Raw genomic sequence first — 14,838 nt, 5'->3', positions numbered from 1 at the left:
TCTTACAATATATGTCCAATTTCATGTTTTTGATGTGGGTGAGGGTTAAAGGTAAAGACTGCCTGTTGAGAAGAAAAATGTGAATTTGTCTAATTCAGCTGAGTACTGATAATCATCATATAGTGTGTGCAGTTTAGACAATGTCAAAGCAGCTCAAGGCATAAGAAAGTCAATATCAAAATTGGAAGAAAATACAAAAAGGAGCTGAGGGAAGTGGACAGAAGTTTATACATGTCGAGTATGTTAAAGGCAGAGACCAGGGTGTGTGGGATGTGGAGGTGTAAGGGTGGGGGGATTAAACGCTAGAAAGATTTCGATAGATAGGGAAGGTGATGCACACCTAAAAGGTGCCAATTCTTTTATAATTTATATATATATATATATATATATATATATATATACATATATTTTTTTTTTTTTTTACAAGTGTTGGTTAAGCTCTCTGTGGAAATTCTGGGAATGTGTAGCCTGGTGCTTTGAGAAAAAAGAAAGAGGTAGAGAAAGAGGAAAATAAAGCAAGACTGGTGGACAGAGATATGTGCTTAGATCTAAAGGAATAGATTATTTAGAGAGCAATAGGCAGTCGGGAAGACTGCTGATGCTTTAGGGTCTAAAGTATTTTATCTCCTGTATGGAGGTAAACTTCCCAAGTTTGGATCCATATCCCTTGGGTAGGGTACTTCAGTCACAGCTTCCACTGAGGAATTAATTTTATAGGCTGAGGTTTGCCATAAATACGCCCAGGCTCAGTCCATATTTTAAGAACCACTGACTTTGAAACAGTGAAATGCCTGGGGCAGGGACAAGGATAGCCAGAGGTAAGGGCCGAGGGGAAAGACAAAGCAAAGGAATAAGGATGTTGGTCTAACAGCAGAGCAGGACGAGGTGGAAGTAGCATTAAAATTATAATTTTTTTTCTCCTTTCCATAATGCTTTTTAAAAAATTAATTGTTGCAAATATTATGCCTTTAAATTTTTATTTTCTATTGTTCATTATTAAAACATTCTATATCATCCCATGTTGTAAACTAATCCTAAATATTTTAGTAGGTAACTATTCGTATGGGCACTGTATGTGAAATATGTCTTTTAAAAACTGAAAAAGGAGGTAACTGTTATGACTAAGCTGAAATGCTGAATTGGTTTTACTGACCACCTCACTATTTTAACATGGATGACACAATGCAAAGTCACCTGTGAATATTTCAGCCAGTTTTGACAAGAAACCATAAACTCATGGACACATTATTTCCTCTGACACACATGGCTTGGGTGTTTTTTCTAATTAGTTGTTTAGTTGGGATTGGAGTGTCTGCAAACAGAACATTGTCTCCTGTGAAGCTCTTTTCAAAATATTTCTTTTCACAACCAAACCATCCATCACATCGACACACCAGCAAAAATATTAAACCTTTAGCTTCAGGTCAGATTCACAGCTTTACTGAAAAGGAAACCATATCATATCATCGAGATCTCAATGCACTGAGACATCTCCATGATGCTGACTCTGAGCAAAAATCATTAGGAAAACCTTGGCCAGAACTAGGATAAGGGCAGAAAGGAAAAACAGCTCTTAAACATTACAGTCAGATTGAGAGTGAAAAGTGTACAATCCCAAAATTGAGTAATTTGAAGGAAGAGAAGCCAGGGGAACAGGGAGACTCTGACAGACAACCACACAAATTTTTGGCAAATGCAAAAAATTATTTTGCTTTCAAGAACTTGTTAACAAAGGTAAATTGTCCATTTGCATTTTTAAGTCCTTCCCCTACTAGATTAAGATTAAGTTTAGGGAACGACAAATACTTTGATAAGATAAGGGAAAGATCACTGCTATTCTTAAGAGTTGTGTTAATTTCACTTTCAGAGTTACAAGAAGCAAGCACAGACTGTAAGTAGGATGTAAACACTAGTCTTTTGTGTGGAATTGACAAACCTTGCCGCTTGACACACAGCCCACATCTTAAAGATGAATAACAGCTTGGACTTCACAATATTCCACAATGAAATTCAACCTGAAAGAACAGAAAGTAGAGAAACAGAGTAAACCGTGTGTGGTTTGAATTGGAAAGCCAGGGGAAGAGAATGGAATGGGGGAAGCAAGCAGGGGAGAAAGGAGTGGTGGTTTCTGAACACAGACGGAGTACTGCTGAGCTGGTCGGTACACGCAGGTGAAATCCCTGCATGCTGTTGGCTGCTACACTACATTAACTCTAGCTTTCACTTTGAGCCATGGACTTGGAGGATAGCTGGAACAGAGGAGAAAAAAAGGGAAGCCTGTCGAATGGGGAAAGGGACATACAGACTCTTACCATGTGAACCTCAACCTTGTTTTATAAAGAGTAATGGAAACCATTGCATTTGATTGAGTTTATTTTCCATAATGCCTTTTCAAGCAATAACCCTTGGTGGAATATTGCAAGGTGGGAGAACGTTCTCTAAGAAGGCAGTTCATATTCTCCACTATTCTCAGTGGAGCTCTATGTTATCATATCATTTTCGTTTTCATCTTTATGCTCTTTATTATGAAAGGTAGATGTAACAAAGAGAAATGTTGACAAATAGCCTTTAGATCAGCACTGACATTGGTTTCTAAATGTAAAAGTATGTGAAGTGACTCATACAGACACTAAAAGTTTTTACTTACATACCATTGGTTTTAATGCTGTAGAAAACCATTGAGGAAACAGGGAATGACACGGCAGCATTAATACAGTCATCTCTATTAGATGAGGATGAAGAGGCCTGGGATTCTAGGGTTGCACAGTATGTCTATGGAGACTCGGGGGGAGTTGTTGAGTAAGGTGACAGCACTTGGGGGGAAAGCGGTTGAGGTGATGGGTGATCATGGTGTTAATGGAGCAGCACTGTCTCCCAGAAGAATGTTTCTCAAACAGATGGTTGCCTGGGTGGGCAAGGTCGGTGGCAATTTTACCCATCTTTTTATTGGCCATGGTGTCCTGGAGCACCTTGATGGAAAGCAGCTGACAGTCAATGATCCGCGCAGCAGACGGGAGTACATGCTCAAGCCTTGTCCTTTCAACAGCAGGAGGCAGGAACCCAACCAAACTTTGGGGGAAGGAATAGTGATGCTTTGACTATTAATGTGTAAAATTGGACCAGGGTGTGTCCATTTTTGAAAGTCAGTTTTGTTTTGTTTTTTTTTTAATGAAAGTGGTAGTCATAAAACATTCCTATACTGTATATTGTACAAATCACTCCACTAAATTCTACATCTCTTCCACATGTCTGGCTTTTCATATTGAACATTTTTTCATTTGAGCATCTTTGACTGTAACATTTCCAGAGTCAAGTGTATTGTATTTTTTATATAAATGATGTAATTAATATTTATTACCTATATATATTTTGGTATATCTCACCATAATCCTTGATCAAATTGAATATCATGGATTATACAAGTTATTTGGATTGTATAATCTATATACATTATGAAACTTTGTTGTGGTGAGTTTGAATGAAGTCTATGGAGTGAGGCAGTTGAACTTGTTTTTTAAGCTCCTTGCAGAGGCAAGGCAAATGCATTAGACATGCATCCTGTACTATAAGCTAGGGTGGAGAAAGGATTGATTATGGTAAATAAAGCCAGACCAACCCTCTAGTCAGTCAGCAGGCAAACCGGAAAACAGAGAATGGCTGACAGTTGGACTAACAAGTACAAGACGACAAAGAGGCCTATAATGCAGCTACTAAAAATAGGAAGACCTGACTTTGAGCACGGACAGTGTTTACTGTTACATGGAAATTGGTGAGTGCATGTTGGTGAAAACAGTACCAGAATAAATTAATTTGCAACGTACAACGAAAAGAACAAACATGCATAAAAATAAGCTACCAAGTATTATGCTCTTCGAGTCCGCTATATTTATTCTTGCTCTGTTGACAAAATACTCTTTTTGATTCTGTTGATTTACATACTGTTCTTTTCATGGGGAACATAAATCAGATAAAAATGTTTATATAGCTTGGCACCATTGATTATAAATTGCAGTGGCCTTGCCATGATAAATATGGAAATTTGGGAGCTAGGCTTTAATCAACTTAGACTTTTAGAAGTATAGAGAGTGTATCGTGTGTGTTTGTACAATCATACATCTTTCTGACTGTGTTTGCTCTGGTGTTTATTGATGAGGACAGTAACGTAAATGTGATTTCATGTTTATTGTGATGAAAGAGAGTTGTGGTAGGCAAAAAGCTCAGACATTGTGGATAAAGAAACCATTTTTTAAAATTAATCTCTGTCGAAGAGAGATTTTTTTCCATTACACCGTTAAATTAATAGCACGTACAAAGTACTTACCTAATATCACATGTTTTAAATTTACATTAACCTGTCTGTATGGATTAAATGTATGGGTGGATGTGTGAGCCTTTCAGTTTGTCTGGTTTTATTTTGCAGCTGATTTGGGTTATGCAGTTCATTAAACATCACAGCACTGGTGATGATGTTGCCAGAGATAATATAGTTAACAGTAATTACTACTATTACTGCAAATTATTTTTTCTTCTAATTAATATTTGTAATTAGAGTTTAATAGCTTGATAAGGCTGTGCTCCTGGACAGATTAGAGAAGTGTTGTTTGGCCATTAAAAATGTCATCTAAATGTGTCTGCTTGTTCGTGTACCTTCCTTATCATCACATAAAACCACCTGGAGATACAACAAGGTCGTAATTAGTAGACAGTCCAAACACTTAACATGGATACAATTAATTAATATGTTTTTTAATCGTTATTAGATAAATAGAAAATGTATCCTTCACTTTCTATGTCATTTACATATGCATGCATGCAGATGTATGCACTGACAGACACAGGTGGACATGTGGACAGATTGAGTGCCCAACAGTTGCCCTCTGGATTTCTGTATGTGCGTATGTGTACTGTGTGTACTGTATATCTGTGCTGCTGTAAACATGTTTGGGAGTGGAAATAAAGTTGCAAGGAAAACAGTTTAGTTTTCCACCATTACTTTACTATCATGTTCATGTCAAGTCGTTTTTCCTGAGAGACTGACAGTATTACTTCTTAATCTTCTCAGTGCAGAAAAATGGCCATATCTGACACAGAAACAGCCCAAAATGATTCCCTCTGTCCTTGCTTATCCTTCTGAATGTACAGCCTGCTTGACATGTTAGAATCGGTGACACGTGTGTAAAGTATGTGTGTGCACAAGATTTCGTTCTATCTAAATTCATTTCTTTCTGAATTAATACTATTGCACAATATCTCTCCTCCTAATATGTTGTTAAAACTCCAAAATTTGGCATTGATGCAATCACACTATTACCCATAGCCCTCTGGCTCTTAATAAATCTAATCCATCCAGCTAATCGCTCAGCAATGAATCTGACACTGGCAAGAGAGTCGTCTGTGTTTCATATATTAAATACATCATTAGGTAGTTGGTTTACATAACCACACACACACATCCTCGAACATCATTAGCAGTGGTCTCAGCCAAAGTACCTTAATCAGGATTACCTTGACCTACAGTGTAGCTCATTAAGAACAGAGGAGTCTGGGCAGAAAAAATACTGACACCAGCATCCTGGTTTTGTTATTATACAAAACTTCATCTTAATTGAGATAATTACAGTGGTTTGGTGATTTAATTGAAAACTTTTAGCAGTGTCATGAGCTATTTATTCTCTCAGTGTACAAGTATAAATGTATAGTAGATTCAGTAGAACTGAGACTGAGACCTTTTGGTTGTTTTACCTTAATCTGGGAGCACATATATTCATAGATAGTCAATGCAACAAACTCCTTTTCCTTCCTGAGTGAGCTTTAAGTGATGAAAGCCATCTAAAGTATTTTTAATCATATAACTACAGTATATGCAGATACAATATATCAATAAAGGGAGTGTATCTAAGGGGAGAAAAGAACTGAGCCTTAAACAACCCAAGAAAGACATGTACACATACAAAAACTCATTTTCTGAGAATTGTTTGTTGGTATTTGCAACAATAGACTCAACAGGCAAAAAACCTGCCTCCCACCTTCTGATCAGTCAACTCCATATGCCTTTGTTATCATGTCTATGGGTTTATGTGTGTTTACAAAAAACTTGTCTAAAAAATGTTTTTTTATATTCAAGTTATGTGAATCAAAAATGCATTCAGCACTGAAAGATGTAGTTTAGTGACAAAAAATGGTAATCTCAAACAAATAAAGGATCAAATTTGGGTAATTCAAATACGCTGGTATCAAGGAATCCGTGCCAGTAAGAGCACATGAAACTGAGATATTTACTGAGCCTATTCATGCAGAGATAAGTCAGCTGCAACAGAGATTATGGTGTAAAATCATCAGTGATGGTGCTAAATCTGTGTGTACAGTATGCGAAGGTGTATATCTGTCTCTGTACAGTACATATCTCTGCATAATACTTTCAAAGGAATGTGTGTGTTCCTCTGGAGTCACATATTTAGTCACACCTCCATCTGTCTGTTTTCCTCCAGATATACGTGGTATTGAGGATTTCCTGGACCGGACCTCTCAGCAGGGAATGGACGTATCCCTTCAGAAGGTGGAATCTAACATTAATATGATGATCACAAGTCTGTTCAGAACAATGCGTGTGGAAGAGCTTCATCGCTACAGGGATACACTACGCAGAGCTGTGCTGTTCATGAGTCCAGCTACAGCCAAGGCTTTTATCACTGAGGTAAGGAGGATGGTTTTATCATTCCACCTTCTGTTTAGTAGGCAGAAAACACAACAGTAGTCAGGTTTTTCTTACAGTCTGGATGTAAATGCTTTGATACAGAAAGCATAGGTATGTCCAGAGCAAGACAAAGGCCAAAACAATATGGGACAATATAACGTGCATGAAATCCTCCCAAACACTTAAGATAGTACTATTTACTTTCTCTCTGCTCTTTTGGTGTCTGTCTCTCTTGTCACATCAGTATTATTTTGCACACTCACAGACAAGGTACATCACACAATTGATATTAAAACTGAATTCATATGTTGAAAAATACCTATTTCCTTATACTGACACATGCACTTCCCCTCCACCACCTTTTGCAGTATTTATGTCTGTAGACAAAGACAGTGGAGTTCCTTTTGCTCTTATACATAAATGATATGGAGGTCATGGTTGAAAGCAATAGGCTAAAGCATTAGTTATAAATTCACAATTTGAAGTGGTAGGATTGGGCTTGATCCCATGTGTCATGTTCTCATCTGAGTTTAATTAAAAGTGACCTCGGAAAGAGCAATCACAATCTAATTTGGTTGGAGGCGTGACAGGGAGGGGGTGAACGTTGGGGTGTTTGTGTGTCTGTGTGAGTGTGTTACTGATCACAGATCATCCTGTGTATGAGTGTAGCATGGAGTGAGTGCGCTTTGCTGGTCAGAGGACTATGCCAGTGTTCTTAAGGTTGCACTCTATTTGAACATTCAGGAAAACATGTAAGCCTGGTTTAGATGTTAGTCCACATACTAATGGTTAAAATCTTTTAACCACTGTGCATACAGCCTTTCCCATATACTGGACACTATAAAGGAGCAGTAGGTTCTGGATTCAAGCCTTGATCAGCCAGAGCTCTTTCTGTTTGGTGTTGGTATGTTCTCTCCATGTCTGTGTGGGTTATCTTTGGTTACCACGGCGTCCTTCAACAGTGTAAACATCTAAACACAATTTAGTTTGACTGGTGACTATACATTTCTCATAGGGGTGAATATGAGTCTTGATGTTGATCTTTATGGATCAGCTCTGTGATGGACTGGGAACCTGTCCAGGATGTGCCCGTCCTCTCACCTGGTGTTAGGTGGGCTTAGCTCTACGCCCCCACCCCCATAACCCTTGATAGGAATAAGCAGCTTATATAATTGCTGGTACATCATTGGTGGAAGGTCAGAGTTGAACTGGTGCGTTTACATAATCTGAGCAACTGTTTGAGAGTTTGTCTTCTCTGCGTTACAGTGGCAAAATGTGTCTGTCTCTTTATGCATGGCTTCCCTCACCGATCCTTCAGAACAACAGGTACTTGTTTTTAATGGAAAACAAGCCCTATGGAAACAAAAAAGTCTCAAAATATTGAAAAATCTATGATTGAGTGCATCCTTGAATGAATGCTCCCTTATTATCACTCATTCATATGTTTTTAGAAATCTAATTTACAATAAATGTGGAGAATTGTGTTTGCTATCATACAATATTGAAATGTCGGCCTCCATTTTAGTGCACGAGTAGAACTAAAATTAGTTTTCCAGAGTTTCTCTCCCTCTTCTTTGGAGAGGATGACAAAACAGTCATTTAATCTAATTTAGTCAAATATCAAGTTGAGAGAGGTTTCTGAGCTGCAGTGTCAGGAGATGGTGGATAAGATTATTGCTCACATATCATTGTCACTCCCTGGTAAGATGGTGAGGACCGGTAAGGGGAGAGAGAGATATGAGCAACATGTGGAGACAGAGGGACAGAGATGATTTGGACCTTGATTTTTCTTTTTCTCTCAATCAGAGTTATTTGTGAGGGGGTTTGTCACAGAGAGCTTATTATCCAGACATATTAAGCCCAAATGTTAGATCTGAACTGAAAGCTTTTTGAAAATTATGAGATTTGGCAGGAGGAGAGGATCAGGGGGATGAGAGACCTTGCAGGCTGAGACAGTAACTGGAAGACACAAAGAGTGTGCCTAAATCTAACCTTAACCTAACACCTATCCTTAACCATGTAGGTTTTGTGCCCTTTCAATTATGCCCTCAAATAATACATGGTGCCCTGGGGTAGAGGTACAACTGTAATTGTAATTGTCCCTGCTTTCCAAACTGGCCTAGAAAACACAAGGAGAACAACAGAAAAAATGGCTGAATCAATAAAAGCAAAATGTGACAAGGTAATTGGAATCACAAATCAGATCAGGGCATTCATGAAGCATGTGACTTAAACATCCACTGGAAGGGAGTCACATAGAAACAAAGGCCAAAACAGATGTATGTGGAGCAAGGAAGTGATTGTGATACTTGTCAGTGAATACATGAAACAAACATCATGTTTTATTGGTGTGCCCACTTCTTCTGCAATGCTAAACTGGAAAGTTAGTGCCACCAACTATTTATCTCAAAGTTTCTAATGGATAGCTAAAGCTACATCATAAGTTTGGGTAATTTGTTTTTGCACAGAAAAAGCACTGTAATTGTGTGAAAGGATCACTTCATGACCAGTATGGAGAAGAAGTATTCTTACAAAGCAGTTAGTAACTTTTCCATTGAACATTAACATGACACTGCATTTAAAGCTATTTTTCAGGTCCAATCAGTTTAGTTTAAATTAAAAATCTTTTAAATTGTCAATATCACAGTGTGATAGACAGGTAAAGCCTGGGTGGTTGCTGAATTCAACAGTTAGATTCTGTTGGATTGAGTAAGTAACACTGGAGTGACTTATGTTTATTGATGGTTGCACCTATAAAAAGACCATATAAGGAAAACTGTAAATGTAAGAATGAATGGTTTTGATGACCATGATGACAGGGAAGAGTTATTGTGAGCCTGTTGGCTCATCTCTTTCTTTTTGTGACTTTATTCTGTCTGTGTCTTTGCTTTTCTGTGATTTGTGTGTTTTATGTGCCTGTTGTGAATCAAGCCCAGCAGGAAATATAGTTCAACATCTGCTGGATTCTCAGTAGAATATCTTCCACTATACACATCCATGAATTGCGTCACACAAGCACACAAATATATTCTCAGAACCAACATGCACATTCAATTTTCTGCATTATTTAACATTTTCTTGCTCTGTTGCCTTTTTCAGACTAGTACATTTGAGGGAATGTACCAGCCAACAAGGCTTCCTGCTGGTACATATGTCTCCTTCTTCCACACACTTCATGTAGAAAGAACAGTGAAGTGGGCTTCTTGGCCTGGGACAGTTGTCTTAAAATTAAAGATAAGACTTGTTACAAATTCTGAATTGCTTTCCTCAACTTTCTTAACTTATAGATAACAAAGTAAATATTTTGTGATGCTTACTAACACAGGAAGCAGATCGAGAGAGACTGTAATTCTGCATGTTCTTGAAGACTTGAAGAAGAAGCAATATTCATTGATTTTATGAAAAAAAAACATTCTTCTGTCCACCTGTCAGTGTTTATTTCTTTCATCTTGTCATTCATCATACATTTTCTTGGCAGAGGTACCATGAAATAAGTGAATGAAGATTATATAAACAAATTACTATTTAGAAATTAAACAAGTCAAAATTTACCCAGGCAGAATTAGTCTTCAGTTTTACTTTTCCTGTCACATAGACTTCATATTAGATATGCAAAAAGAAGTGGAAAATATAAATTTTGCTATTTGATCTCAAAGTGTTAATATTTTAAAACATTGCCATTTTGAGACTGTTTTCTTTTTAACTGACATTTCTTACTTGAAGAACCTCAAAAAGGGTTGGAGATTATTCCAGAGATGACAGATGTTGCAAATGAAACATGAAGGAAAATATTTTTTGTAAGACATGTTGAATAATGTATCCACTCCAAGTGTTTTTTTTCCCTAAGCCCTAAGCAAACCTGCTATCACTATAGGCTACATTATTTTTATAACTAAAAGAAAAATAGTATAGATCTCTTACTGGTGTGCGAGGAGACAGAACACTTATATAACATATGTGACTCAACATAGAACAAATGTGCTATAAAGTATTTGTCAGCAGAGCATCAGGAAGACTCACTGACTGCTTCATATGACTATATAATGCTTGCAGACTTTCTTCTTATTCTACAAACACAAGAGTATACACGTCAGTGCGTCTTGGGTTGCTCACTGTTTCCTTGCCTTGGCTCTGTCACTTGAATTGCAATACCAGCCAGGGACAGCTTTCTTCTTATTTATGTATCTTTGATCAAACTTCTAGGTCTGCTTAATTCTTTTGGTGACAGCTCCCCTAACTCATACAGAAATGCTATATACAGGTCCTGTGATCTATGCTTCTCACCGCCCAACTGTGGAATAGCCTGAAGAAAAAGTGTTTGGAACATGAGGAACTTGGAAGTTTTTTGTTTTTTGTTTTTTTTCTTAAACTCAGTGGGTGGAATTTTGTTATTACAGCCAGGCTGGGTGGCTCTGCTGGGAGCTGTGTTTTGAAAAAGTTGTTGAGCTGTTGTCATAGCTTCAGGACTGTGCTTTTGTACTCTTTCTTCCTCTGTATGTGTGTATTTCTCTCTGATGTCTTTGTTGTCTTCATCACTATTTATTTTTTGCTGATTTTAAACTGTAGCGTACAACCTGTATTCAGATGTACTGATTATAGTGATAATAATGATCAAATTAAACCCATGGAAAGTCTATTGAATAACCATTCTTCCAAAATTCACCCAAACCTGTCTAACCTCTTTCTTAAAGTCCATTTGAATGTTATTTTCAAAGTAACTACTTTAAAACAAAAAAAAATCCAATTCACAATAGAGAGAATGTGTTTGATTTTGTAGAAGTTTGACTGTCAAACATTGACCTGAGCTCAAATTTTTTAAAACTGCAAAACAAAAGCACATATCTAATGCAAGAAATGCCATAAATCTGCATACCATACACATTAGAAAAGACTGCAGAAACTAACAAAAAGACAACAGATCAGTGAGCTTTGACTTTGTTTTTTATATCTAAAAGAGTTAGGAGAAACCCAAAGGATGGTTTTATCTAGGGCTTCCTATGTTGGACTTTTATTTTGACACTACTTACTGTTTTGATTTTGTCCATGCTCCTCCATTTAACAGTATATGCATACTCCTGTAATAGCGCTACATTCTGTTAATACAGTCCCTTAACCCCTTAGCACGATGTACATTTTTTAGCACAGTTGATGCTAAATGAATTGCACAATGTAAAGTACTGTTATCAAATTATTCCACCTTTAAGGCAGGAAACTCTGAGGTAAAATAGTGAAATAACAGACTAAGACTGGCTGAAAGGGGAGACCATAATGGGAATGTGGAACAAGAGCCACAATGTTTTTTTTTTTTCCTTTTTATCATATTTCAGGTGATTCCTCCATGTGCAACTCATCCATTGTCATTTCTGTTGATTTCTGTTCAGGTGGTTTGCCAGAAAGCAATGCATTTCCAGCATTTTCTCTAAATCCATTATCTATAGCACTTATTCTCTGCAGGGTCATGGTGAAGGGGGGAGGGGTAGTGCTAATGCCAGCCAACTTGGACGAGAGCCGGGGTACACCTAGGATAGATTGCCAGTTCCCCGAGCTGACATAGAGACAGAAAATGAGTCACACTCATATTCACACCTATGGGCAATACAGGGCTACCAGTTAACCTCACCTGCATGTCTTTGGACTGTGGGAGGAAACGGGAGTACCACATGGGGAGAACATACAACCTCCACACAGAACGGCAGAAACTGGTCAGTTTAAATAAACTGTCACTGACTTGTCAGAAGTATTAGTCAGAATTATTATTGTGAACATGAGTTTGTTTGAAGACTTCTTAAAAATGAGAGAAATATAAAGTAATGTAATAATTATCATGCAATATGTCATAATTACCTTGTCACTAAAATGTCAAATGTTACCTTGTCATCCTTCTGGGAAGCAAAGCCTGTCAATACATGCTCTCAAATGTGAAATCCATCTTGTGCAAAGCAATTTCTTTGGTCATTGGCATTTTTTTTTTTGAAAAATCAAATCACTTTTAAAAATACATTTTTATTCACTCCCTGTTACCATCCCTAAAGGGTTAGGATTAGCAGACTTCTACTGCTAATGGAGCCTTAAATCAGATGTTGTGATTCTGCCTTGCTCCATTGGCAATGATGAATATGTATTTTCCTCATCAGCATCCTGTGCATGAATTTTCCACAATTTATAATGAATTAATTCCCTCTGATTCAGTTTGATCTCAAGGGATATGAAATATATGCTTGTGAAAGACAATGTGGCCTGTCAAAACCAGCCAAAATAGCAGGTTATTATATTATATTATATTATATTATATTATATTATATTATATTATATTATATTATATTATATTATATTATATTATATTATATTATATTATATTATATTATATTATATTATATTATATTATACTTTAAATAAGATGTTAGATTTGCTCTGGAATATACGAAGCAAATTCCCAGCATTACCTAATCTTGTCTTAATATTTGAAATGTCTTTTTTTCATATATCTGAGTGCCTACCATCCTTCTAAACCATGGTACTGCATACTCTACATATCTTGATTTAATAACTTTGGTGTAGATTTATAATCTGGCTGACTCATAATTGTTAATTATGCTGAGTACTCTTACAAATACTGTACCTCAGGACTGTTTGATTAAATGCCAATGTCTTTTTAAATGAAAGGAGATTGGAGAAATTCCAACATGGAAATATATGGCACTGTGGCTCAGTATGGTTGAATTCAGTCTTCAATATGCTGCCATTCTTCATGTCTTACTCTGTGCGTCCTCTTTTACTTTTGCTTATTGACATGTGAAGGCCAACATTTTTGCCATTCTTTCACTAAAGTCCTACTGAACATTTACTGAACCTTCCCCACATAAACTTCTTAGCTTTAGACAGCAGTGGGTTACCCAGGCATTGTTAGAGCATAGAATAGGAAATGAAAGTGATTAACATAATGATTTGTGGCTAGTTTGATATCTATTTACTGAAATGTTCTTGGCGTTATGCACAGCGATTCTGTATCATTCCTCTGATGTTTTTGTGTTAGCAGTGGAGCACAAGGAGAAAATGTTGACAGTAAATGGAGTTTAAATGGAGAGATGTGGTAGGTAAAATTGAAGGGTGCAGTGTGACAAAAAAAGAGGATTAACAAAGATTAAGGTGTCTTCAAACATATATATAAATCGATAACCGTGGTGAAACGTATTTTACAAAACATCACAATTTAATGAGCTCCCTATCAGCTCCAGTACAGATTGCTCAGGGCATTTATCGCCAATTAATAATCATATGCATGGCTCAGATCTTTTTGACTTTGAAAATTTGTATTTGTTCCTTGGTAGAGGTCAGTGGGATTTTGAATTAGAAGGGCCAGGCGAAAAAGAGGGCTAGATAAGGGGACATAAATGGATGTTGTAGAGTGTGAAGGATGAACATGTGAATTGAAAAGGTAATGAGAAATTCTTAATGGGGAGAAAGCAGAAGGATACCCTTTAGTAGAGAACAAAGAGAATCAATGAATGCATGTGAGCATAGACACAAGCAAATTTGTCTCCCTACCGTTTCCAAAGTGGCATTTAGACTTTCATTAAACTCGTCAATAGTAATGGCTGAAACATTTATTGTTCTGTTAATGCGTGCATACACACACACACACACACTCACACTCAACTGGTATGACACTGATGATTCAACAAAAGAATTTTTTTTGTGTTCATATACCATTTTTTGTACACAGTTATGTATGTAGAAGCCGCGATAGCTGGACCAGCATTTGTTGATAAAGACTGAAATTAGTTTTCCAGAGTTTCTCTCCCTCTTCTTTGGAGAGGATGACAAAACAGTCATTTAAACTAATTTAGTCAAATATCAAGTTGAGAGAGGTTTCTGAGCTGCAGTGTCAGGAGATGGTGGATAAGATTATTGCTCACATATCATTGTCACTCCCTGGTAAGATGGTGAGGATGGGTAAGGAGAGAGAGAGAGAGATGAGCAACATGTGGAGACAGAGGGACAGGGACAGTCTGATTAGATTAGATTAAGGGAAAGGAAGGGTGACAAGTCTTGAGATCTAATGTTAAACTTAGCAAAATAGTCTTAAATTCATTGAAATTAAATACATAATTTCACTTCTGCTTTGCCACGTTACAGTTATGCCT

At 37.0% G+C, this 14,838-nt stretch overlaps 1 protein-coding gene across 1 annotated transcript in view; it reads left to right on the top strand.

Moving 5' to 3' along the window:
* Positions 1-14,838, top strand: part of grid2 (glutamate receptor, ionotropic, delta 2) — a 403,935-nt gene that overhangs the window by 237,496 nt on the left and 151,601 nt on the right. The window contains exon 4 of the mRNA XM_026321818.1: positions 6,489-6,694. Coding sequence (XP_026177603.1) covers positions 6,489-6,694 — 206 coding nt within the window. The remainder of the gene's footprint in view (positions 1-6,488; positions 6,695-14,838) is intronic.

Source organism: Mastacembelus armatus, chromosome 9 (assembly GCF_900324485.2).
Source record: "Mastacembelus armatus chromosome 9, fMasArm1.2, whole genome shotgun sequence".
Classification (NCBI taxonomy): Eukaryota; Metazoa; Chordata; class Actinopteri; order Synbranchiformes; family Mastacembelidae; genus Mastacembelus; species Mastacembelus armatus.
Note: the sequence above shows the minus strand (reverse complement) of the source record. Positions and strands in the feature narration are given on the sequence as shown.